Below are 26979 nucleotides of genomic sequence, written 5' to 3' on the forward strand. Positions count from 1 at the left end.
GTCTGGTAGTGCTTCAGCCTGTCCAGCAGAGCAGAGCTACTTTCCATTCTTCCCTGCCAGAGGGCAGTTTCTTCTTCTTTCCTGTCAAAGATGTATACAAGGAGTTTTGGCATGTCCCTCCGCCCCAACTCCCAGCAGCACACATGACCAAATGTGTGTGCCTTCCAAGTAACTAGAGGGATTGTCCAGATGTTCCAGTGTAGGGACTGTCTTGTCTTTAAATGCTTCTCAAATCTCAAGCAGATTTTATGTTGTAGTAGTTTTGCTCCAGAAAAGAAAAGCAATCCAGACTAGAGGATCCTAGGTTTTTGATTTATTGGTATAGCTGATTTTTCTCTTTCCCTCTTGAGAACTGAAAATGGCTTTGAGTTACAAAATGGAATGAGCTAGCGCTTAGGGAGAAGTTAAATATTCTTTTCTGTCAAATGTAAACTGTTTTACTGACTCAAATTGAGCAGCATTGACCACTGTTATCATACCGATCAGTTTTCAGTCAAGAAGAGGCACTTGCACACATTTTAATTAGATTTACTGCACTACAGCATGATCAGAGTTCCCTCCCTTAGATACATGAACTGTTCCTGGAGAGCTTTTGCAATACCGTGAGAGTCCTCCTTCCCCCATCCATTCCCCAGTACAGTGGCCACCTCTGTGAGCACTCGCTCTCCTGTGAGCTGGGTGCTGAGAAGTGGTGATTCACATTAAGGTTCTTCAACACATGACTTGACATGTGTTTGTACAATGAATAAATCTCTTTCCTGCAATCCGATGCATGTGAATGAACGCCGGAAGTGAACCCTGTGAAGGCAGAGATCTGTCTACGAGATCAGATTGCAAGTTTATGGCTCGCGAGCTTCCAAAAGCCCCAGTCTGGGTAACCTGGCTCATGAACTATCTGGTTTTGCACTAGCTTCATGCGAGCGCTTTAGTCCCTTTTTGCTCATTTGCTGCCAGGCAGCCCATCTCCACGCCAGGTTTGCTCACTCTTGCTTCTTGATTGAATTCATCCTTTATAGTTTTAGGAAGCAGATAAAAACATTTTTCTCTATAAATGAGTCTTAAGGGACTGTGCTAAGTTCTGTATGTATTACCTTCTTACTTGCTTTCTGCTGGCTCATTTCATTATCTTTTACTTGGGTTATCTCTTCCTCCATTACAGTTATATGCCGTGCTCATTTCCGTGAATCGTAAGAGGATCCTCTAGTTGTTTCTACAATATTTTAATTACTACTCTGCTGGACAGTGCCTCGATCACGGATGTGAGGATATGATTTTAGGGCATATGTTTTGCTCATTTGTTGATGATCAAGTCGAAAATATTTTAAGCTGTCTCTGTAGGTTGAATATTGGTGGTCACACAGTACATCAAAATAATAATAGTCAGTTTTATTTGCGGAGATAAAGTTGAAAAGCCTCAGAAATGAAAATAGTGGTTTCCAGCCACGTTTTAAGAGTGTTATTTATCAATATCATAAAACAATATGTTTGAAAATCCCCCAGCCCCTCCGCAATAGACTACTTTTGAAGAGAGCATTGACCGTTTAGATTAGAAAGACAGACAGCTTTTGGTTGGTGGCATCAGGCAAGGTTGTCACAGCACTTTCTTTCTTGGGAGTCTTTGGGGCATAACCTAGACTGTGTTCTGGAGTCTCTGCTACAAGAATTTTATGAAAAGCAAAAGATAAATTGTAAACAAAGCAATGTATAAACAAATGCCCAAGAGACTAAAATCTTCTTCCGACTAAAGCATTTGCAGCAGAAGAGTATTGTACCAATTAGCAGGCTCTTAATTAAATAGCTTGTTTGATTTGCATCCAAATTATAATTTGGATGTTATGTCAGCTTTGATACCTTTTCATTAACCGTCCCCTTTGAAACAAATTCTATTTTTCACTCTATGTTTCAGAGGTCTGTGGCATCAGAAGGTGGAAAGGTCAATCATTTTTGTATCCATTTAAAGTCCATTATTGGTAGGCCACTACAACCTATCAAGCAACTCTTATTTTTCCAGTCAGTGATTCAGGCATCCATAGCTCTGTGCAGATAAATGGGATTTCATGGGCTTCTAACCTTCTTGCTTTATTGAAAAGCAGCATATTAACTGCTCCACTGACCAGCTGTCCATTAAAAACACAGGATATTTTTAGAAAATTGTTTGCCAATCAAACCCTACCAACATCTGTAGAGAGCTTTTTAGTTTGTTTTATAAGCAAATGCTACAGCTGCTTTCCCACCTCCATTTGAATATTCCTATTTACCTTCTCTCCATGTCTCTGTCCATGTCTCGAGGCATTTTGAGGAATTGTAAGTAGCGCAGCATGTTAGCTGGAATTGTAAAACTGAGGGTTAACAAGTCCATTAGGTGCTAGTCCTTGCTAGTCGATGGGGCCCCCTGCTTTATTTTCCTCTTCAGTGAAATTAGCACTTTAAATTTTTTGCTGTTCCCAGGGCTAAATGCGTTCTGTTAGCCTGCGAGACAGCAGGCCAGGCTCTAGGTTATTAGAGAGTTTGACATCTGGCTAATAATTGGCTGGAGTTTGGGAGACACAACCTGGCACGGCGTACAAAGGCGCAGATGCAGAGAGCTCGCTGCTCTGGACTGCTGAACAGACGGCTCTGTCTGTCCCTTGGGTGGCCACTGAGCGCTTTAACCCGTTGCTGCTAGCAAAGGGAGTGTCCCTGTACTTGTGGCCTTCCCCCCCCACTACTGCTGCCAGGGAAATCCCGACTTCTGACCCCATAGACTTGAACGTTAGTCACAGGAACGTTTCCAGGCCTAACACAGTTCTTCCAGCCCAGCTGTCATTCCCAGGTGAGGCCCTCAATACCAGCTTTCTGAGAAGCTATAAATCAGATAAATAAATGCACCCATTTTCTTTTTAAAATTAACCATATTTGCTTCTCCCTTTAATGAAATAGGTCCTTTTGGTCTGATGTCAGATGCTGAGCATGCAGAGTTTTCAGGGAGGCTAATGGGTGCCCATGGCCTCGCGGGGTTATGCCCCTCAGTTTTGCTGGATGATTGCCTGTGACTGCTCCTTTCAGATCAGAGTTGCCAAGTGATCAGAACCTCTCTGTGCATTTCTGAGTCATAGAAACCAAACAGAGAAGATGCTTTCCACAGGCAGAATTCCTATGATTAAATGGTTTCACCTCTTTTTTTGGTTTGGCATTTCATTTTAATGAATATTTTATAGAGATTACTTTTGTATGAGGCAAAAAATGTAAGGCTTGCTTCAGCTTTTTTGCTAGTGCAGTAGCTGCACTGTCACCTTATTTTACTCCATCAGATCAGAATCCATTTTACAGAGTAAAGCAAACTCCCTGGTTTTAGACTGATTCTGTATTCTGTGGGTATATTTGACAGGGCAGGGGAAGTTTACCTGTTTTGGTTAACAACAAGGTGCAGAAGAAAGTGGCATCAGCCAGAATTCTCTCTCCTGCCTCACCCTTGGTGACCTGTTTCCTCCTCTCTAATGCAGGGCATCGATTTCTGTCCTGGGCAGAATGTCTCTGGAGTGACAACACATACGCAGGAGGAGCACACCACTCTGCCGCTGCTCTTCCACTTGGGGAGGGACCCTGGAGAAAAGTATCCGTTAAGGTGAGCCAGTTCTAAATGAGGAGGTGAAAACTCTCATGACTGTCAGTGTTTTCGTTTTCAAAGGACCTGAGGAGCGTGGCAGCAGGGTAGAGAGAAGGTTGGCATGCCTGTGTCTGTCTGGCTTTAACGTCCAGGCTTGTTCAGACCATTTTTATCATTCTTTTTCCAGCAGATGTTGTTGCTCCCCTAATTTCACTTTCCTAATTGTCTTTTTTATTGCTTTCATTCAAGTGTTACTGTGTAAGGACAAAATAGCCTGGTTTTGGTGATTAGGGGCAGTGTAATGAAGTAGCATTTACAAAATTTGCATGTCCTTGTGTCCCTTCATCACCACACCTCTGCTGAAGGCCACAATGATCTTTATCTACAAAGCCAGTAAATAGCTTTAAAAAGTGGAGGTCACTGAGACAAATGAGTGGTTAGAGCAAAATCTAGGAGGCTCACATGACGGTGTGGAGTGATACAGTCGTTTCTAACAAATAAATGGGGTAATGATAATACTGGCATGGATGTCACAGGAACATGGTGACACCAGAGGCATGTAAGTGTACGCTCCATATAGTTCACTTGCCTTGGTAGCTGTTTCTTGCAGTCTTTCGAAAACCGTCCCAGAAAGCCAAAGCTCATGAGAGTTGCAAAGAAGGAACAAACCTTGGTTTTTGAGTGGTCAGGCCAGATGGATGCCCACCTGTTCCTGGTTGGACTCATCAGTCCAATGGTTCTTGTCCTGTGTCCAACAACCCCAGACGGAGGAGGTGAAATGCTCACTTTTGCTTCCCTGGACAGGACTAAGTCTTGGGCAGCTGTGGAGTGAAAAAACGGTTGCAGTGAGAGTGTGCATTGGAACTAGTCTGCTGCAATTCTCTGTGTGTTTTGGAGGTAAGGAGGAAATATCTGTAGTGATCTTTGCATACTCTGTGGCCTTTTTCCTCTGTGCTATATTGGAATCTGCAGAAGGCAGATGTGGTAACTTTTCAGTTCCCTAGCACCCACTGAAGGAGCTTCTCCAGAGAGTCTTTAGCAAGAGGACTTTCTGCTCAAGCCTGTCCCCTCCTTGGACTGTCCCAGCTGTCTGAATCCATTTTCCTGCAAGTCTACTATTGTAATCTTTATCTCCAGCACACACCGTCCCCTGGGAGATTTCTGTAACGATTTACATAGTCATCAGCCAGCGCAAGCCACATATTAACTTAGCACCTCCAAAAAGGCTCCCAAAGTGTCCCCACTTTCCTCCCTCCTTCCTTCTACTGACTGAGTTTTATTCTGTGGCAGAACTAGATACAGATGGGGGCATGCAGCCTCTTCCCTCACCAGTGACTCTGACTCAGAGAATGTGAAAGTAAATAAAAAGGAAACTACTGTGACCACCTGCACAGAAATGGTTTTGTGCAGTGGCTTTAACAGAGGAGAGATGTTTTCTGAGCTGACAGGGCTGCAATTACTCAACTCTTTTAAATAAATGAGTGGATACACTCACTCCATTACTTTCAAAAGAACTGAGTGTGTGCTGGCCACTAAGTGTTTTCACTAGAGAGAGAGAGAGAGAGAGAAAGGGAGGAAAAATATTGTACCTTCTCTCTCACTTAACAGATGAGCACCCTAGAGGTATGTTGCACAGTGTACAAAGCACTTCAGAAGCCCAACACATTAGCTCTCCCCTTATATTGCGTTTCTGCACTAATGAATAAAGCAAATCTGCAGCTCCTGTATTTTAAATTCAGCTCAGTGAAACTATACTACTGGGCTGGGATTCCAGGTGAGACTATGCCCTGTTCAGTTTAACAGCTGTTTTATTTTAGGAAGATGAGTAGGTGAAAATGACCTCTTTCCAAAAATCAAACAATTGCATATTGTTAAGTGAACTACAGTTTGCGTACTGCTTATTTTTCCTCTGAATTTGAGGGAGAGTAGACCTTCTGTAAGAGGTGTTTGCAGGACGCCTGCTTCCCTATTATTTAGACATTCCTTACGGCCGCTAGGGGTTGAGTATTGAAATAAATTCCGGTGTTACCTCTGCAATCATTTCTCATATGGTTCCATTGATTTTTGGATACTCACAAGCTGTTGCCTTGATTGAATTTTATGGAAAGATTATGACATGATTATGGAAAGCTGTGATGTTGTTTAATATGCAGACCCTAATAGAAAGCCTCTTTTTAGCGAATGAATCTTCCTTTCTGCAGCACATTATGTTACTATTGTCTCCTCTCTGGTCACAATGGAAAACTCATGGGAAGTGGGTCTCCTATATCCAATGTGGTAATTAAATTATCCTCATTTGTGGGGCTGTTATTGTTGTGTATTTTTATTTAGCTTAATTATCCCCCTTGGCAGACAGCCTGTTGGGAGTCCCTATGCTAATGTTCCTCAGAAGGGAATCCAGCTTTCTTCTCCAAGTATGCATCTGTCTGTCTGTACATGCAGGGTGTGTTCATATCGCTTGTACTCCAGCCCAAGGTTTGTGTGCGTTCACAGTACCTGTGGGCCTCGTTCCTCTGTTCGCCCTCACACAGCCCCGGAGGAGCACAGTGTATCGTATGGCTCTTTCACCAACTTGGCTCCTCTGGAGCATTTTTATGTTGCTAAGGCCTTTACAAAAATTTGTGTTGGACCCCTGATTTCTCAGGGTTACCTTTCCCTTTATTTCATTGACTTTTACCACTTTGCTTTCCTTTGCTAAATCTGTAGTAGTTTGTTTTTTTTTTTCTGCTGCTGTTCTGGAGGCCATGGAGGAGCTGCATTGCACGCTCATGTCCTGTGTTTTTCTCTGCCTGTTTAGATCATTTTCTATTTTTGTTTTTTCCTTATTTTAGTACAACCTTGTTTTCTCCCTAAAATGATTTTAATCACCTGTCATGTCTCTTAATGCCCATTAGTTTGGGGGATGGTCAAGTATACAACCGCCTGTAAGACGGTTCATTGCTCCATTTGAAGGCCGGGCATCGGGCATGCACCTCTAGTGAGATTTAATATTTATCTTTGGGTTCCCTCTAGGATCCTAAGGGATATCAGAGCCATGGCGTCCTAGCAATCAGTCAGCTCAGTCCATTGAGTCAACAGTTTTGACTTGCAGCGCTTATTTTCAGACAATCCCATCTGAAATGTCTTTGGGTCATGACACTATGCACCTAAGGTACCGCATGACAATACGTCTTTCTCAAGATTGTGGTTATGATTTCAGTTCATCTCAGAGATGGGGATTAGCCTTTTACCTTTTCCTTGGAGAAGTGACTGCTAAAGGGTTCACTGAGGATTCAAGTCCTTCAAAATCTAGAGACAGCATGTAAAGTTAGCTGTTCCCTGGGTTTCATGGTAAACTGGTAAACCAGGAAAGTCCTTCCTCTTCCTGACACAGCTTATTGGATTTCCTGGAGCCTGCCTGCAAACAATATCTGCAAAAGCTTATCTCCCACAGGAGCACTTTTTGTGCAGTGGAAAAACTGGTCAGGCAATTACAGGCAGGCCCTGTCATCACATTGAGGACGCGTCTGGCAGTTCTGAGCCATATGGCACCCTGTGCTCATGTTACCCTTCATGTATCGCTGTGCATGTGTCCCCCTGCATGTTTGCCTCCATGAACACACCCTCCCAGCACAGCTGGGACTGTTCCTTCCTGCGGTGCTATTGCCCCTCTGTCAGTGGCTAGCTCCCTCCCATCTTCCGCCAAGGGACACAGTTGTGTTTTTCACCTTTGCCTTGAAAGATGATTGCAGGTATTTCTCTGCCTGGTTGGAGACTTCACCCTGGCAATCCAACAGCCTCACTGACTTTGCGTTTCGATAGCTAGAATTCATAGCAATGCCAAATGCATATTATGAATTCTCACGCACCTCCAGGAGCACGCTGTCTGGCTTTGCCCAAATGATGGCATATTTACATTATCATCATGCCGTGCGTACATCAGTAGACTGGATGGAGCAAGATCCCTATCCTATAGGTGATCTTCAGGACTGATATGTTCAGCCTTAGTGTCAGATGCGTTCACTACCAAGCTTTTATCCGCCTCTCTTCTGAAAAGAAGATGACTTTCCTGAGAACTACAGGATTCTTGGGTCCTCGAGTTGAGAGAAACTTGGCACCGTAGAGCACGCTCCCCCTTTATATGGCGGCCAGATGAGAGAGGGCATGAACATACTTATAGGTACTGATAAGACAAAATTGGCATCTGGCTAAGGTGCTTGTGATAAGAACACCTGCAATACAAGGGTATATATGGCCAATATATTTCAAAGAAGTGTATTTACTGGTAAATAATCTTTCATTTGGTTGCCACAAATGGTAATGTAACTCTGTATTCATATCAGTAAGAGTTACCTTGTTACCTAATCCTTGTATGGTAAGAAGAAAACCTGTTGCGTCTTTTGTCATCCAAGAGATTGACTCGATCTGGGTGGGCTGTGGAATAGATCTAATAGCTCTCAGATTTTAAGTATAAATAAGATAGCGTGCTAAGTACCACACAAAGCAGAAGCATTTCTCTAAATCTAAGCAGTATTCTAGGGATTCTTTGCTTCATTTAAAGACACTTGAACTGTGGAGTGCCTTAGTTACCCAATGTATCAGAAGCAGAACTAAAAGATCTGATAAGTCTTTATCTTTATTAAATTCTGTTACACTCCGAGTATTGTGTTTCCCCTGAGTGCCGCATAGGGAACTTGTTTCTCCACGAATGCAATGCATTCAAACGCTATTTGACAAATTCAGTAAACATCTTCACAACCAATTGTTGAAAATAGTTCAGTTTTATTACCTGAGTCAGAGATTACTGTTTATACGTGCCTTCGCTAAAATACTTCATAACAGTCAGGAAGAACACAAGTAATAATAGAAAGCAAAAGCCGGCACAACTTCAAATGTGATTAACAAAATACCCCATACAGGCTGCAGCAGAAAGAGTGTTTTGAGTCAGACTGCAAAGCTGCAGAAAGAATTGGTGGTAGGAATCTCTTAAATTCTGTCAGTTTGAGCCAGAGGTACAAAGCTTGCTAACAAGTAAGTACAGCATGCTAATGCTTTGTCTGTACGCCAGGTTAGCAGTGACTTCTGCTTTGAGTGATTAGTCTTCATTCAAAACAGAGTTTACTAAATTTTGAATGTCGAAATACCTGTGTTTGACTTAGGGCAATAGAGTTGACTATTACAGGAAAAAAAAATGGAAATGATAAAACTTGGTTGATGAACATAATGATTTTAGAACATATTAATTAACAAGAGAGCTCACAAGTGCCTATTTCGAGCAGATGGAAAATCTTGGAAACCATCAGAGAAGTAATTGCACTAGTTATGGAATCAGAAAAGCAGGGAAGAGGCTCCTGAAGGGAAGCTAAAGGGGAAAGGATCTGACAGAAAAGTTGCCAGTCTCACCTTACTAATCAGGGCAGAAACTTCTCCACTGAGAAAAGAGAGAAGGGGCAAAGCCAGAAAAAATGTGTATAACAAAGAGCCAGAATCTTGCCCAGGGCGGATGCTGAATCCTCAACTTCAAATACAAGGAAATGGCAACAACTGCATTGCAGGGGTGAATTAGCTGCTGCTACAGGAGAGGTGGTATTGAGCAAAACTTTAAAACTGTAGACAAGTTGTAGATAAAAAGCCTTGGTGATGCCAGAAAAAACCTGCTGTCCGCCAGCAACCAAGCAGGGTTTGGACACAGAAAAACAGTCGGGGAAGTACGCCAGTCAGACATGATGGCCTGTCCCACATCCAGCTCTGGAGGGAGGAGGTCTGAAGGACAGTATGGCTGCAGAGGACAGTTGCTGGCCTAGGGACTAGGAATGGAGGCAAAGTTGTCTAAATCAGTAGCTAGTCTTCGCTTGGCCCTCTCCAGTATTAGGACTCAGCACCATGGCAAGTCTGATGAACTGTTGTTAACTTGCGCTTAAACATGACAGACCAACAGCCTTCAGGCATTTTGCTGAGTAAGTGTCTAGACTAGAATGATACTGTATAAAGAGGAATATTAGAAGTAAAAAACCCTGTGACATGATTTCAAAATGTGAGCTGCTATTTGAAACTGATGTCATCTTCTACAAGACAGGTCCAGACCGCAACCATAGCCTAAGAGCAGTGTAAGAACCCACTACGCAACTTATGATTCAGAAATACTACTGAAACAACTAACTGGAGAACCAGATGGATGGTCGTTATATTTTGTAACCTGCTTATGCAGAAACTAAGGCTTTGTGCAGTCACTCTGCCTTTTTCCCTTGTACCATTTGAACCTTTTGCTAAGTCAGAATGAAATTTAACAGAGAGGTAAGATTCCCAAAGCTGGGACGTTACAATGTCCATGAAAATAGGTGACCAGGTGGAGGATCAGTGCCATCAGATTATTGCTGAAAGGAAGGAGGCTTGAGAATCCTCAAAGGTGAGAGACATCAGGAATACCCCAAGCCAGAGAAGGCTAAATGGCCAAATGCTCCACACACCTCCAGGAGTATTTACGTGTGAGGCCTGCAGGTGCTGCTGGACTAGAGAGGTGAAATACAGTATAGGCCACCCTACGTTGTTCTGTTTGATTCCTTTCTAGTTTTTCCTTGGCCCTGTGAGTCTTTCCAGGAATTGCAGTTGCCGTATTTAAGAAGCAGAACCCTAAACCTGTTGTTTGCATCATGTATTGTGGAGACTTTAAATTGCAAATAAAATTGGTAATAGAAAACAGGAACAGAGAAAGACTGAATAATAGGACAAGATCAAGAGTGGATACTACAGTGCTGAGCAGCTTCAAAGCACTGATAACAGATACAATCAAATTATCTGAATCTGGGTGTGAGTGTTTCACAATTAAAAATAATGTTTTTTAATTAAATTAATTCCAGTGGAGAAGGAAGTAAAATATACAGATCATTAGCCAAGTTTATGCTCTTTCCCTAGCTTCATGTGAGTCTGGTAAAACATGCTATAAATCTGAAAGCTGCTATTAAGAGCCCACTGTCAGATTTCCGTGAAGCGCGCTATATAGTAATCATTTTGTTACGTTTCTCTCGATAATGTCACGGTCCTGTTGCTCTTAGGATAGAGATACTGTGCTGTGCTTTTATGTGAATCATCAGGGAGAGGTATAAATTAATACATCAAGATCTAGATTTTAAAAAATGCTGAAAATGCTTTTTAATTGCCTTGGGTTCTGACGTCTTTGACAGTGTTTTTGTTATGATAAAGAATTACTCTGTCCTCTTCCTTACAGCTCAGAGTAATAGCAGACCTGAAGGTGAAAGACTGTGACGATTCCAAGATAAAAATGGCGCTCTGATGTTGAAGGCAGTGTGTTAGACAAACCCTCCTTCTTCCAAACCTGAATTTCACTGTAGGGCATGGTGGGGTTAATAGCAGAGCAGGTTACACTGGGAGCTGTTTGGAGAGGGAGGAGATGAGAACAGATTGCCAAGGCACAATTACGCTAAATGAACTAAGCACAGGCCACACCTGTGCCTGGGACCCGGCGCTTGCAATCCAGCCCTGATTGGCTCTCCAGAGACTTCCTGGAGGTAAAGTGTCAATTAGTGTAATGACCCTGGACTTTGTCCACTCCGTGCGTTCATTCTGAGCATGGAATAATTTCATGTACACTGGGGGATCCCTTTTAGCAAACTCCTCTCAACACCACCTGCTCACCCTTGCTCCTGCTCTCTCATTCTTTCAGTGCTATTCCCAGCTCTCCTTCTGCAGGATTGTAGAACTAGAATACGAAATGCAGCATGCCCTGGAGGCAGTGAGTCTGGATCTTCATTCAGACAATATGCAACACCTGTATAGATTTTTTTGTTTTTGTTTTTGTTTTGGTAATAGAGACTGTAGCAGATCCTGCCCAAATCCAGCATTCCCACTCAAGGAAATGATGGGGCTCCTTGTAAGAATAAAAGAGGTTCCCAGACCCATTAACAACTCAGATTGTTTACCATGAAGTAGTTGTCCCCATCTTACATACAGACTAAAGGCATTCTTCTGTTGCAGATTTTGTCTCAGAATGCACTTCTTTCCTAGGGCCAGAGGCCGTTTTAGCCCAGTATATGCAGTCAGTAAACATTACGTTTACAAAACACTGCATGGATGTTGGATCTTGGTAACACGTTGTGGAGCTAAACAGGTCAGTTTGGACAAAACCTAAGTTCATCAAAGTGAGGAAGGAGGTTGTAGTATTTCAACAGGAGGAAAAAAAAAACCTATAGCGAGCGAGCACTGCTTTGTTTTAGTGCACGACTCTAGCTTTACATGAATGCAAGCCCCAGGGCTAGTGCCAGCTTGCAGGCATTGCAGTCCCCTCATATGCATGGAGACTTGATAGATGCCTAGATGAGGAAGACAGCTTGTCTGTTTAATTGAGGCGCTTGAAGACAAATCTGTGATTGTGACGGTACTGAATGATTCCTCACAGCATTTGGGGTCCCGCCGTTGTCAAATACTTAAACATGAGGAAGACAGCTGCAATCGGATATTTTTTAAGCTAGTGTCAACAGGTTTAGCCTGCTTAAGAGCATGTTAAGCCCTACTGAGACAAGGTTTATAGGTTAGCTGTATGACTTGGAGCATAATCTGTATATGTTCTTTAGCTGTAGCCAGCTTTGTGCTTATGTGCGAAGTGTGTCTCTTTTATACGTGCCAAGCTGTTTCTGCCGTGCTCTGGGGAAGTCATTCAGCCTATGCTAAATGCTGAGATAATCTAAGAGTGTAGAAGCTGCAGGTGAGAGCAGTTCAAAAACACCAGGAACTGAGGTTAGGCCAAGATTTCATGTCACTGCTGAGCTAGCTGAAAACGCTAGGAGTGTCCTGAACATGAGAATCAAAGTATGAAGATGATTTGAATTACTCTGGACTACTTTGTTATACCACAGTATTCATGTTTCTTAGGTTGCTAGTGAGCAGCAATGCTGTGGATAAATGCAGTATTTAAAAGATTATAGCCAAAAGATTTTTTTCATTGCAAGAGGACTGGCATATTTGGAGCAAAAAGCAGCAGTCACGACAACATATTGTTTATCTTTCATCCAGACCACAGCTGTGTTTTCCACTGGTCCGTCCAGATTATATAGCTAATTTGGAATCCTCTGTACGAGAATCCATTTTGAGGGATGAAATTGGGCTATCTCTTAAGCACTTAAATATTTGCAAAGATGCTGTGGAGCTTAATTAGTTTGCGGCAACATTTTATCTTATGGGTCCACTTCCAAAGAAGTTCTTAAACGCTGGAGAGCTGGTACAAGTATGTGACAGAAATAAACACGTTAGATGGTTAGAAAAGCAGCAGCAGCAGAAGGTATTAAATGATTAGATATCTAGAATCTGTTGGACTCTAACAATTGGTTAAAATATGTATTAATTCATATTAATCCTTAATATGGGGGCCTTAATAGAGTGTGATTAGTTAGGGTTTGGAAAGAGCTTTCAAATCCTGGAACAATAGGTGCATTAGAAATCTAAAACACTGAAATAAATGTATTTCATTAAACTGTGTTTTGTCTCAGTTTGCATCACTAGAATATCTAGGCTTTAAAATGTTCTCTTTTCCAATCCCCTGTAGCATCTAGTCTCAGCAGAGGAGGATCCAGCTCAGATGTCCAGTGTATTGTGGACATCTCTGACTCTCTCCTGTGCTTTAGGTATACTCCCGTTGTATGTTTCCCTCTGCAGCAGTTTCCCTCCGTGCGCAGGCTCTCTTGTCTTAGCACTCCTCTGTATGTCAGCACAGGTTAGCTTTAAGTCCTGCCAACCTCCTTTAAAAATCTCTTTCGATTTTTTTTTTTTTCCTTTAAGCATGCTGCCGTACTGGCAGTCCTGAGTGTTTGAAATGTGACCAGAGGGCTTCCAGATAAAATCTTGCTGAATTGAAAGGCCGTTATGCCACTGGGATGCAACACTTCCTAAACTCACTGAGTCAAGTGATTGCTGCCTTTAGTGTCCTCACTGAGACTGTGGGTCATAGATGGGTCTCTGGCAGCTTCCAAACTTCTGCCTGTATCTCCATTTTCCGCATAGTCTTTGCAGGAACACAGGAGCGTGCAGTTCACTGCTATTAGAGCTAAGGTGGGATGTGTGAGGAGAGGTGCATGCAAATGCGGGAGCTCCACAAGCAGCATGGTCTTTCAGGGTGGTCTATACAGGTCATACAGCCAGTCCTGGTGATGGCTTCTGCACCAGGATACAGCTAGCTGGGTGTGAGAGCAACAGATTAGTTTTCTTGAGCTTGTCATTTCAAATTCCCATCCGGTTCTCTATCAGCAAAGCTCAGGCCCATCCCCACAATCAGCTTCTCTCTGGATGGCTGCCGAGATGTGATATTTTTAGGGTTTACTGGAAACTGTTGGCACGTTACTGGGCTTCAAAATGTGATTGTTTTGCAAAGAAGGAAATTAGCTGGAGTGTGGGGCTGGTGGCCAGCTTGGACTGTAAGCAAAGGGAGCCTGAGGTCAGGACCAAGTTGCATTGTTTCTCTTTTATCTTCAGAAGCAATTTGCCGCTCTCTGTTTTTTAAGTGACTCTTGATGTGATGGACAAAATGAGATCATTGAGTAAAAATCCCTCATTTTAGAAATACTTGAAATGTTAGTGAAGTACGCCATGAACCACTTAAACAAGTACCTCCTGGAGTAATACTTTGGATAAAAATCTGGTTATTTAGAAAAATTTGTATGAGGGCTTGAGCATGACAGATGGGTCCGTGCTTGGAACAATAAAGCTGTAATGGAAGAAAGTACATGAGGCAGGACCACGGGATGGATGTTGCGAAATGGAGGAAGTATTCTTGTCTTGGACAAGTCACTTCTATTCTTCTTCTCCGTCTTCCTGTTTGCATAGTATTAGTTCATCTTACTTGGTGATTGTGAAGTTTTATTATTCAACAGTTGTAAATAAGATGGTTTGAAATCCTGCGTTTGAGAGAACTCTTGAAAAACAAAGTATTGTCATTACCTTCATTTCCCTACAATAAATGCCTCTGTGTGATGCATGTGTTACTGAAAAGCACTTGGAAGAGGGAAGGATGAAAGCAAAGAGAAGGAGCTGACCTCTACCGTGACACATTAGAAGGATCTCCTCAGCAAACTTGTTTGTTTATTTAACGTCTGTGGCAAGGTGTTTGTCCTGTGTTCTAGGAAGTCTCCCTAGGCAATCATTTAAAGCACAGTTGAACTTCAGGACAAGCCCAGAAGCACCCTTTCTTGTACATGCCAATTTGCCAGTTAGATCCTCCTCAGGAATCAGCATAAGCTTGCAGCATACCCAGCCATCTAGAAAGTGAGGCATTTGGGACAAATAGGGCAAGCAGTTTTCTGAGCTGGAGCTCCTTTGGAGATGGTCTGCCATGTGCCTCTTTGCCCAGCCAGCCCGTGTGCTTCCTTCCCTTAGGATCCGGGGCGGGGGGTGGTCAGCATTGACCGCATGTTTACATGCGCTTCTCTTTCACTATTGCCCAGGAATAGTCTTCTGAAATAGCTTAGTGATGTAGACAGTTTAACTATGCGGTGTATTAAGCCAGATATATTCTGGCAGTCCCTCTTGTAACTCTGTAATTTTTTCACGTTCTAGTTTTGCCAGTGCTGAGTATCAAGAAGCTATGGAGCGAATATCTGGCGTTGTCCAGCAACACAAAGGGACCATGGTGCCAGGAGAGCCACAGCTTAACGTATGCGACAAGGCCATCATGGTAAGGGGTTAAAACATAAATAAATATGAGAATCCTTGGCTTAAAACACATTTTGCAAAGGCTTAAAAATCTCCCCTAACGCTGGAAGGGGACAGAGAAGAAATGCACGATAGCCCTTTTGAAGGGCTATCTGGCTATTACACTGAAGAGCCAGCTGTTTGTTATCTGAGGAATGCAGTAGCACAGAAGGGCTAGTACAAAGTGAGTAGAATTAGGTCTGGAAAGTCCACCAGCACACTGTGATAAACCCTGTGACTTCCTTCCTTAGAGATATCGCGGTATCTACAGCTGTAGGTCCTTCTCCTCCTTTCTAATCCCCCTCTGCAAATCTCAGAAAATCCTCTGCATTTTGAGTGGTGGGACTGGGACAGTGGCTCTTGTCTTTTCAGTGATGTGTGTGAGTATCCTTGGTCTTACGCTGTCTCCCTAAATCCACCCATGCCTACCTTTTCCAAAGTCTCTATGACTTGAGACATACCGTACTTGTTTCCAATTCTGTATTGTTTTGAACAGCGTATTGGAAAGTTACAGTTCGGCTTTCCTCTGAAACAGGCCTTGGTTTATATAGAACCTGGTTTCTAGATGGTTTGAAGGGGGTAAGGCTGTCAGATGACAAGAGTTTGTGTAGTCTAAGGGCATGTGCCTGTAAAGGCTGGCACAAAATAATAACAGGCTGAAATAATCTTCTAAAGCAAAAGAGGAATACCTGGCGCTTAGGGTCTGTTTCTAGCCAGGTGGAAAAGTGCAAAAGGTGGAACGATCTCTCCTTAGCAAGGAGGCAAAGACCTTTCTTAGCTTTGTCACATCTTTTTATTTTTGGATGTTAAATAGGAAAAAGAGTTGAAGGACCATTGTTTCTGTGTTGTTTTCTTTTGTTATTCAACTTTTCCCTTAATAAACGCTGTTCTATGCTCCTCTGGGAGCCTCCTTATGGGCTCAGGCACTCTCCCCAGTGCCTAGCTGCTGCCAGAGACTGGAAAGGCATTTCTTCTCTACTGACACTAACTCCAGAATTTGTTTCATGAAGTGTGGCCATATTCTCTTATTCTGCAGCTACCCTCATGCAGTGTGTTTAGGTGCTGTGAAGGCATCTGGTATCCGTATTCGTCAACACCCTCCGTCTTGAGGTTGTATAATGGAAGAAGTGCTGGATTAGAGGTCCTGTGCTTAGTTCTGTACCTCATCCCTCTCTTTGGGGGGGTATTGAGAGTCAGACTTTTCCCTGAGGATGTCTTGTCGCTTATCTCAATTAGGTAGAAGTTTTGCCTTTTCTTTCACCAGGGTGTGGGCTCTGCTCTGGCTATGGTAACGTCCTGGCCTTGGCCGAGTCCAACTGTGTTTGCGTAGCTTATAAGCAGAGGCAGTGAACGACTGCTTCGATGCTTGGCCCAGCTCTAACCAGATTATTCAGGCTGTCTGAGACAGAAAGCTCTTTCTAGTGGGCCGGGTAGCGTTCATATCCCTGGGGAAATGTTCAGATCCCAGAGGGGAGCCTTTTTACATTACGGATTTTACATTCCATGTAAACTGGCTAATTATACAGTCACAAAACTAAAATCAACAGAGGCAGCAAATTATTGCTTGTCGTTTGAGACCAGACATGAGGATAACCAAATCTTGTTTGGGTGATGGTATCTCTGGGGTTGATTGTGCCCTAAATCTGTCTTTGGGGAATACTGAGGGATAAATATCACTTAGTAATACTATGCTGAACAGTCTTCTAAATTCGGTCAGCCATTTATTCGATCTGGACATTTAATATCCTTTTGGGGACAGAAGCGAAGAATTGTTCTTGCTTATCCATGAGCAAAGCGTACGGATCATTTTGTAGCTGCTACTGCAGTTTCGGGATTGATGGAAGTGCGGCAGCTTCCACCCCTCTGAGCAGCGCATGTGTTTGCTGGCTCCTCTGTGGAGTGTCCTACCAGTAGTGTAGATGAAGCCCCTGTGGAGCGAGTTCTGCTGTGTTTTCCTCTTGTGGAAGTATAGCAGAAATTGTTCTGTGCTGGCTTGACTGCGTGTTTGACTTGCAGCGTGCACAGTGTGCTCAGAGCTCCCAGTGCTTAAAGCACGGATCCAGGAAAGCCGACTTGGATTGTGAGACTGAAGCAGATACAACCTGTTTTTTTCAAACGAATGAATGTTTTCTTTGTTTCTTTGGATCTCTATTGCTTCTGCAGAATGGTCAAGCATATGAAATTTCCTGCAGTGGCTGTGCATTTTGAAAATGAGAAACAGATTTAAAAACCAGAATTAATTGTTTCTACGTTGTCTGGAGCCCTCCATGCAGTGAGGTGCCTTCCGCCAAAATTCCCCTCCCTGGTCTTCCTTGCTTGCAGAGATAGCTGGTGTGCCACTGCCATCTGTTGTCAGTTACATGGAATATATAAACTTGCTTCAGCATTTTTTTCTAGTGCTAAGCCTTTTTTTTTCCCCAAAGGAATTCAATTGCAAGCAAATGCAAATGATGAGAAGAAAAATAAAATAAAAGGCAGTAGGTCAGAGGTGAATTGACCTTTAATAGGTGACAGCGCAACTCTCCAATGGATGGGTAGACGTAGAGAGAGGGAGGGTTAGAGAATGAACACAAAAGATTTCTGAAGGCACAACAGGAATTGTAACCTTTAATTTGCATTACTGCAGTCCCGAATATAAAATTACAAAAATCAATTAAATTGAAAAGATTCTTGTAGCCAAATTCCTTCCTCCTCTAATCCCTTTGGAAGCTGAGGTTTGCAGTGAGTTTCCCTGTCAACATTGTCTCCCTGTTGTACTCATGGTGAAGCAAGGTGGTTCAAGAAACTTGGAAACAAGGGAGGCAAATAGTTTTGGTTTGCATACATTGGAGTAGTTGTCACAATAAATGCCTCTTACTCCATCTACTCCTGAATTCATCTGTCAAAATGCTCTTTAAAATACAAGCATTCTTTTCTCTCTCACCCTCGGCCTTCAAAGACTATTGCTTTTTGCTTGTTTCCTCAAGAAAGCGCATAGATATCTTAGGGCTAAGAATTATAACTCTTTTCTGGATCCCAGGCAAACTGAGGGGTTTCACCAAAACTTTATGGTCGGTCTGGTTCCTGCAAGGCATGACAGGAACGTCACCACAGTCCCATTAGACTGCAGCATGCACAGGGGAGACCGCTGCCTCTATCTCAGGAAAAAAGAGAATCATCTGTTGCAGAAGGATCTGTAGTCTTTCCTAAAGCCTTTTGGATAGGATTTGGAGTTGGGAAGAGCTGCAAGAGAAGTTTCATTTTTCAAACAGGACATAAGAGAGTCTTTGTGAGAATCAAAAAGGGGCAGTTAGGGTACAGGGCTTAGCAGATATTTGCGTGAATACTTGACTTCATTTTTCTGCATCTCTCTTGTTTGTTTGTTTTTAACAGAATTGGTCTCCCCCAGGCTGCGAGAAGCTAGGGAAGTGCCTGAAACCACCCGAGTCTGATCCAAAGAAGTGCTTTTGGCCTCACTAATCTTTTCTGCGGCCCTCGGGAGCTACTCAAAAAAGCCATAACCAACTGGACATATGGTTTACAATGCATGTTTTCTCATGTTGGCACTCCTGTTTACACAGGAAGGGTGTGATGTATGATATCATCATTTGCTCTTCCAAAAGAACCAGTGTTTATATTGGTAGCGCTCAGGGTTTTAGCCTGTACTCTTCTTCTGTTTCAGTTGTTGCTGTAAATGGTAAATTTTCAGTGAAGACCATTTCAACTGGAAAAGCTCTTTAGACAACCACAAGTCTGCCATTACCTCAGAAACGCCATGGATGCACCTTTCCTCTTGCTCCTTCCACTCAACCTGCCCTCTCAAATCATCACTCCTTCCGATGGCCCACAGTGGCCACAGAGGATGTTCAGGGAGGTTACAGCTACCCGAGAGCCCTGCCCAAACTGGCCTTGTTTTGTTTGCATGTAACTTGTTGTTTTAACATTTAATTTCCACTGTGAGATCTTTGGGCACAAGCTTGTTTTTTCTGTTCTTCCTAAACTTGTGAGTACTGGGTGCAGCTGTATGGCCCAGATGGCTGCTGTGTGTAGCTGAGCGCAAACAAGCGCTCCCTCCTGCGCTCTAGAATAAAGGATCGGCTTCAGGGAGGAGAACGCCCCGTCCTTTCCATCTGTAGCTGCAGACATTCACTAGGTGGTGTTATAAAGAATGGTGAGGACAGTGTTTGTTTAAGTATTGCCTTACTGCTGGTATGCAGGGTGTTCTTGGGAAGCTGGAGATGGGTTGTTCATTTAAGGGGTTTCCTTCATTCCTGAAAATCTAGGCCCAAATATGGTTGAAGTCACGCTTCAGTTCTCATGATCTGGGCCCAGCCAACTAGAGGCTCAGAAGTGCCCATTTACATCAGATGTTAACTCTTGACCCTGTTTCCAGTGTATGCTCTCTGAGGAATTCTCCTTGTGCAAACTTTCCACAGCCTGGGTGTAGCACTTCTCTAAACATAGTTCATGATAAATGCAGATCCTTAGCACAGTTTCACACTAGAGATGTTTCATCTGCTTCTGAGTGTTTTTCACACCCACTGCTATTGCTAATAACTGTTTCTTGTACAGAACCTAATGAGGTTATTCTGAGGCTTCAGGGGAGAAGCTGGAAGCAATCCTGGGCAGGCTCTTTGGGCACTAACGGCTCCCCTTCCACCCCTCCAGTGTTTTAAACAGTACATGTGCTCTCTTCCGTACCAGAAGAACTGCCCTACTTCCTTCCCAAGCAAAGCCTGGGACTCCAGATGGATTGAAAGCTCTGCTTCTGCGGCAACTGCTGTGCTACTACCTACTGTGTTCTCAACGTTTTTGTTCTTACTCTCCCTATAAACCCAAATGCTCTCATTCCATCCCTTCCCATGGTATACGCTACCTGTAATCCTCTCCGCTGTAATTCCTAGTATACGACTCGTGAAGCTGGATAATCCTGTAAGATTGTAATAAGTACAGCTCTTGCGTTGGCTCCTACTGCCCCACCTGTCAGAAATCACAACCAACAGCAGCAGCCAGTGCTGCATCCTCCGGCAGACCCTTACTGCTTCTCTGAATCTCACTCTCTGCTCATCTGCAAACGGGACTTGTTTATTGCCCCGACATCTTAACTGCCTTGTGATGTTCCTAGCTGTTCCTCCAGTGTCTCAAGGCATTTGCAGTTCATCCATAACATTTCTCCTTGTTTTGACACAGCGTGGATAGCTTAAGTTCTTGCGAAATCCAGAGCAGCCTATGTTACTATATGAGAAGGAGCGATGGGACTTCCAGCAGCCATGAACAGCACGGGAAACCAGACAGAACCAATAGCTTTCCATTTTCTGGGTCTGTTCCACCCCTGCTTTAGTGCTTCTATCACCTAGAAATGTTCAGAGCCCAACAGTCCACTGTTATCAGCAGATAAAGATACCACCAGATGAGGGAGTCTGTCACTGCAACTCCCTGAAAATTGCTGTCAGCTCCCGAATAGCTATGAGCGTGTCTGCTGCAAATTACAACAATGCTTTGTCTTTCTGTGTACCATTTATTAAGGGATCATATAGCAGGATCGCAGCTCATCTTCCGCATACTGGCCTGGACACGCTTTCCCTGCTCCCAGCCTTCGCAGCCTGCACATTGTGAGTTTGCTGGATGCCTCTTACCCTGTGTCCCTTCCTTGCTGGCCTGGCAGTTCATTCTTTTCTCTTTCACAGCTTACAGTTTTGAGGATGCTGCTTTTCCCCTGTCTGTGTAACTTGCTTGCACAAGACGACCTGTTCTCAGCGTGCGCAGTGTTTGGTTACCCAGCACAAAAAGACCTCATCTCTTTTTGAAAAAGTAGTTTCTCAGTGCACAGATGCTGGACATACACTTCATAGACACAGCTCTAGAAAGCTGGCTGCTATCCGTGAATTAAGTTGTTGTTTACTTACCTGCTTCATGCTCATTTATTATAAAAGATCGAAGTTTAATACGAGGGAGCCGCTGCTTTAAATTTAAATAAGAATAGTAGTCTTAGAGCTGGATAGCTAAGAAGAATTTTAAATCAATGCCTTTTTCAAAGATGTACAGATTTTAAAGTTGTGAGATGAGGAATTGATGAACAAAAATAAACTAATTTATCATTCATGCATTATGTGATTTGTTTGCACCCACCTGTAAAAGAACTGAATAACACCTTGTTTGGGGATAGTCTCGCAGATATGCCTTCCAGGTCATGGGACTGGCTTGGGTTAAAAAGAGCTTGTTCTGTTTTCTCTGAACTATTTTTAACATGGATCCATTCCCCAGCCCCTGCAGCTGCCCCACCGTAATTCGGAGGCGGCGAATGAATGGCCGGCGGCTGCATGCACCAGCAGGCGAATGAATGGCCGGCGGCTGCACGCACCAGCACGGCCGCAGAAATAAACGCTGTCAGCCTGCAGCTTCAGCATGGGGCAGCTCAGAAATGCAGATACACGTCTTGGATCGCAGAGCAAGCAGCATATATTAGCACATCCGCCTTTATTAACTATCCTGAGCCTTTGATCCGAAGTTGGTCCGGGTGCCAGTAGCCCAGCGCATTTTGGGGACCTGCCGGTCCCGAGGCAGGTGTCGGCTCTCCGGGGTTTGCGTGTGTAACAGCGTCGGGGAACCGCTCTGGCAGCGTTCGCTGTGGGTTGGGGCAGCGGAGCTGGTTTGTTGGTGGCTTCCTTTCTGAAGCCGCGTAAGCAAGAGGTAAGAACTAAAGCAAAGATGATGTCTGTCTGAGAGTGCGTCTAACTGTGTGACATTCCTTTCTTTGTATTTAAATATGCCTCCTAAATGCTAAAAGCTTAATATCTTCTTGGGCTAAGAGTCCAAGGAATTTCTTGCTTGCCTTTAATTTCCAATTAGCTGAGCCTCTTGAGTCTCCCTGCTCTGCCCTGGAGGCTACGTAATCATCAGACCCTCCGTGCAGAGAAGCCTCAGAAATTGATGTAACTAATAATCATGGAAAAAGTCCTTCCACGTTTACAGTCTATGGCTGCAAAAATGGAGTCTTGATTTAAAAACCTGCAGCGACAAATGGATTATTTCGGTGGCAAATTAGTCTCTATGGACCAACAATTTGGGGATCTGAACACTGGAATTGGAAACCAGAAGATCAATTCCAAACACTTAGAGCCAAGGTTAATGCCCTGCGCACAGTAGTGAGTGCAGCGATGAGAGATAACATGCCTCTACATTTTAAATGGAAGCCACGGAATACAATATTAAAAGTGAAAATGGAAAGGAGCTGAACTGAATGAAAGCGAATGATACTCGCATATTTGCTAATAAAACGATAGGCGGTGTCCGGGCACTGAGCTTCCAGAGGAATATTGAGGATGACAGTGGGTCTTTACTAAAGGAACTGGAACTAATGCTGCTGAGAAGGCGGCCGTTGAACTCGGGAGCGCTCCCGGCCCCAGGGAAGCCTGCTTGGCGCTGGCCGTTCTCAGTACCTGTCGAATCGAGTCTTTCCCGAATGTGGTGGACAGCTTCCAAAAGCCTTGTGATGCTGCAAAAAGCGAAGCAGCCGAGACGAAGATCTCTCGAAGCTTTGAGAATACTCTTTATTTCCAGTCAGGACAACGTCTTTCCAGTCGCAATGCTAAATACTTCTAGGGCCCGAAGAAAGAAATTCTGAAGGTGAGAGTTACTGTTTGGATCAGGGATCTGGGGAGAAAAGCCTGTGTTTGGAAGCAGTTTACTTTGTGCAGAATTGCAGGCAGCCTCCTCAGCACAGCTAGAAGAGAAACCTCTCCCCCGGGATCTTGCTCTTGTCCTCAGCACTGGGAAAGTTTATATACTACCCCCACGTCTACTGTCCTTCTAAGAGATACTCTGTTCAGCATCCGCATAACTGTTTTACAGTTAGAGAGGCTTGTTTCCCATCTTTCTTAAAAGTTGTAATAGTTGGAAACATACTTTTGGTTTTGTTTTGTGAGAGCATTTGATGTGAGTTTTCTGTGTGTTACCAGCAAGTGATGCAGTGGTGCCTCCTGAATTCGACTGTGAGCTTTTCAGAACAGCTCAAAGTCTCGTTTGAATTATATACGTGCACATAAAGAAGCCTAAATAAAGGTGGATCCCTAGCCAAAAGTCTGTGGTCTCTTAGGAGTGAGAAAAAAAAAAAAAAAAGAAATCTGCCATCCAGCTCCCTGAGAGCCAAGGCGGCAGCTGGCATGTGTTTCTCGGTGCCTTTTTCCCTCCTGGAACCGCTTAATCCCCTTCTGGGTGCTATGGAGGTTGGTAGCGTGATTCCCAGCTGCAAGGCACAGGGGCTGAAAAGCCAGCGGGCTAGTGTGCCAGCAGCGAGGAATGCGTGCCAAATCCATTAGCCCTGGATTAGTCCTGGATGAGGCTCAAAATCCCAGCCAGGCTGGCCAGAGGAGAGCGGCGTTTCGGGTCTTCTCCCGGGGCCTGCTGCAAACGCTGCCGGAGGGGCCGGCGGCCGGGCGGGCTCTGCGCAGGGAGGCTACGGAGGGCCAGGGCCTGTTCACCACTCCTTCGCCTCTGCTAGAGGGGACAAAGTTAGCGAATTATTCGGGACTGAAACTTTACTCCAAAGCCTAGAGAGCTGGCCAGGGAGCTGCATTCTTGTGCTGTCGAAATAAGATATTTCAAATTTGTTTTTAAAATTTGGTTTAAAGTGCATGCATATCGAGGGCTGAAACTGAAACGAAACGTTCCAGCAGGTTTGAAAGCAAATTTTACTTCTCGTTTCCCCTCGTGGGGTATGTTGAAATGTTGGGCGTTTTGTTCCACTTCACACTGAAGTTTTAAAAACCTTAACGGAACAGAAACTTCCATGCTCAGCACAGCTCTTGTGATGGCCTGGGTAAGCGGATTAGAGTTCACCATCAGGCTTTTGTACCCGCAGTATCTATGTTGACAGGTTAATACCTAACAGCTCTCCTGCCTGGATCTCAAAGCGCTTTTAAATCACTGATTACCTATGTGTCTGAAAGGGAGGCAAATACAGCGTCCCGCTGTTACGACACCCTCCTGCGGGTCCGAAGCTGAGGCTGCGATTCCCATGTCCGGTGCGGAATATCACCACCCCGGTGGTGTTCCAGAGCGAATGCAATTTGACCTCACATTTGGAAATCGGTCCTAGGAAAGTTCTTTGCAGATGGAAATTGCAGTAGGAGCCAGCACTGTTGTTTGAAAGGTTGCACAATTGCAAGGAAACTAATTTGCTTGGGAAGTTAGAAACCAGTCTCTGTATGGTAGGTGCAATTCATATCCTTTGAAATGGAAGGTTAAGGCGGTAAAGTCATTTCAGAGATTTGAGAAATGTTTTTAAACCTAATCTGGCGCATGGCATAATTTCTGGCAGTTGAAGCGTTAGAAGTACTATTTGGTGCTATCTCTGTACTTTTCCTGGCCCAGCTGGCGGTGTCACCGTCTGAGGGGCCTGATCTGGCGTCGGAGGAGGAACGAGCTCGCCCCCGTTTCGTCCCACGGCTGCGGGACTCGGAGGGGTGCCGGGAGCCCTCCGAGTGGGTGAGACCGGCTGGTTTGCACAGGGCCAGTTAGCGCCAGGGGCTTGAGCATCCCTGCTTAGCCTCAAAAAACGTGCTGGCTCCTTCTGCTAATAACGCTGGTGGTTGCGTAGGAGCGTCACAAGTAAGAATCGAGCTGCAGCTCAGAGAGGAAAGTGTGAAGACCCCAGCTGATGACTCCTCGCCAGCGACAGGCAGAAAGCGGGGAGGGCTGGGGTTTGTGCTGGAGGCAGCTCCTGTTTGTTCCAGGGTAGGCAGGTTACGTCCATCGCTGCCTCCTGCCAGGAAGAGAGGAGGTGCTGGAAAAGCTCATTATCCGGTATCATAGTTGGTAGAGTTGCAAAAGAGAAACCTTTCCAGTTCCTCTGAGGGAGGAAGGGTGTCACAGAGCCCCTGCTCCAAGGGAAGGCTACGTGCTTGATTTGTGGCCGTTTCACTGGAACAGCTGTTAGAGAGGACTTTCTGGTGCCAAAGAGATAATCTGACTTCAGGGAAAATCTTAGTCCATGAGGGAACTGTTGTGAAAGCTGGCCACGTTGACCTCCTCCTGTGCGGGCTGTCTCTGTCAGTCCAGAGCTTTCCAAGAGCAACCTTTGCACTGACCTTCACCTCATCTCCTACTGCACCTCGGGCAGGCATCCATTAACAGGTGTCCTTGCCAAGGAGACCCTGTAGCCCTCTACATGTGCGGTAGGAAGGGAGCAGAGCATGGAGGATTCAGCGTGCAGCAAACAATTCCTGTGGGTTTGGACCCAGTACTGGAAACTGTGCAGCAACGGGTAGATCAGGTGCAGCAGCGAGGGGAGCAGCGCCAGGACGCAGACAGGCTCAGGCGTCTCGCGAGCGGCATGCTGTGCACCTCGGCCCGCCACGGCGCAGGCCAGCTCCCCTCCTGCGGGCTGCTCCGTCTGTGCCAGAGCCACGTCTCCTAGCGGCAAGGACCCGCAGGCCGCTGGGAGCGACTGGTCCAGCTGCCAGGCTGCTGCAGCCCTCAGCACCCGGCCCGTGGGGAGTCGGGTCCACACCGGATCACGGCAAAACGGCTGGATGACTGTCGGCATGCTGCCTGTCTCAGTCGCGTGTTGAAGATAAGCCGTAATGGCTGCGTCAAGGGTGTGGAGCTGAGTCTTCCCCTCTGCAGCCACCAGCAAGCGGCACGGAGCGGGGCCAAGGGCGCTGGGACTGCCTTTGCCTTCCGCGGTGGGTTGTACCTGGATGCATTTGGACCACGTCCAGGTCATATTTGCTAATGTAAGAGGAGCCCTGTAATCATTCAGCAATATGTCTCCTGACCACAGTGGACTTTGTAGGCAAACTGCTGTTCACACTTCAGGAGATGGGAGATAAGAGCTGTGCGAGTGCCCTGACCCGCCATACAAATGAGCCGACACCAATAGCCGCTAAGCTATTATTCCCAGACCGAGGGCACTCAGCCTTGCTGTGTTATCTTCCCTGATGAGTTTAACCCAAGTCAACAGTTTTAACGAACACCAAATGCAGTCCAGGGCTCGTGAGGGCTTGACAAGGGAAGAGCAGAGCAAGACAGTCCTTATGAGCAGGGAGTTCAGTCCTCACGAGCTGGCTGTGTGAGGCACTGGGCAGGGCGGAGGGGGGCCGAGCGTTCCCCCGGAGCACGGGACCCCCTCTGCTAGGCTGGCTGGGGCCAGGCCTGGCGTGGAGCTGCCAGCACCCCTGCCCTGGGCACATGGGGGCTGCACCAGGGTACCAGGGCACCGTGCACTGGGATGCCAGGGCTCCCTGCACTGGGGTATCAGGGCAACGCACACAGGTGGTACCTGAGCTCCATGCAGCGGGGTACCCAGGCATCGTGCACGGAGGGTACCTGAGCTCTGTGCACTGGGGGTACCAGGGCACCGCGCACTAGAGGTACCCAAGTTCCGTGCAGCAGGGGTACCCGAGCTCCGTGCAGCGGTGGTACCCGAGCTCCGTGCACTGGAGGTACCAAGGCGCCGTGCACTGGTGGTACTCGAGCTCTGTGCACCGGGGTACCCGAGCTCCCTGCACTGGGGGAACCAAGGCACCGTGCACTGCGGGTACCAGGGCACCACGCACTAGAGGTACCCAAGCTCTGTGCAGCAGGGGTACCCGAGCTCCGTGCACCAGGGGTACCCGAGCTCCCTGCACTGGGGGAACCAAGGCACCGTGCACCGGGGGTACCCGAGCTCTGTGCACTGGGGGAACCAAGGCATCGTGCACCGGGGGTACCCGAGCTCCCTGCACCGGGGGTACCCGAGC

General features: G+C 45.4%; 1 protein-coding gene across 1 annotated transcript in view; it reads left to right on the forward strand.

Annotated features, from left to right (window-relative positions):
* GALNS (galactosamine (N-acetyl)-6-sulfatase) overlaps positions 1-21340 on the forward strand; it is a 50889-nt gene extending 29549 nt beyond the window's left edge. Inside the window, exons 12-14 of the mRNA XM_068956409.1 lie at positions 3483-3604; positions 15125-15242; positions 18632-21340. Coding sequence (XP_068812510.1) covers positions 3483-3604; positions 15125-15242; positions 18632-18718 — 327 coding nt within the window. The 3' untranslated portion in view covers positions 18719-21340. The remainder of the gene's footprint in view (positions 1-3482; positions 3605-15124; positions 15243-18631) is intronic.
* Positions 21341-26979: the final 5639 nt, after the last annotated feature.

The sequence above is a fragment of the Struthio camelus genome, chromosome 10 (assembly GCF_040807025.1).
Source record: "Struthio camelus isolate bStrCam1 chromosome 10, bStrCam1.hap1, whole genome shotgun sequence".
Taxonomy (NCBI): domain Eukaryota; kingdom Metazoa; phylum Chordata; class Aves; order Struthioniformes; family Struthionidae; genus Struthio; species Struthio camelus.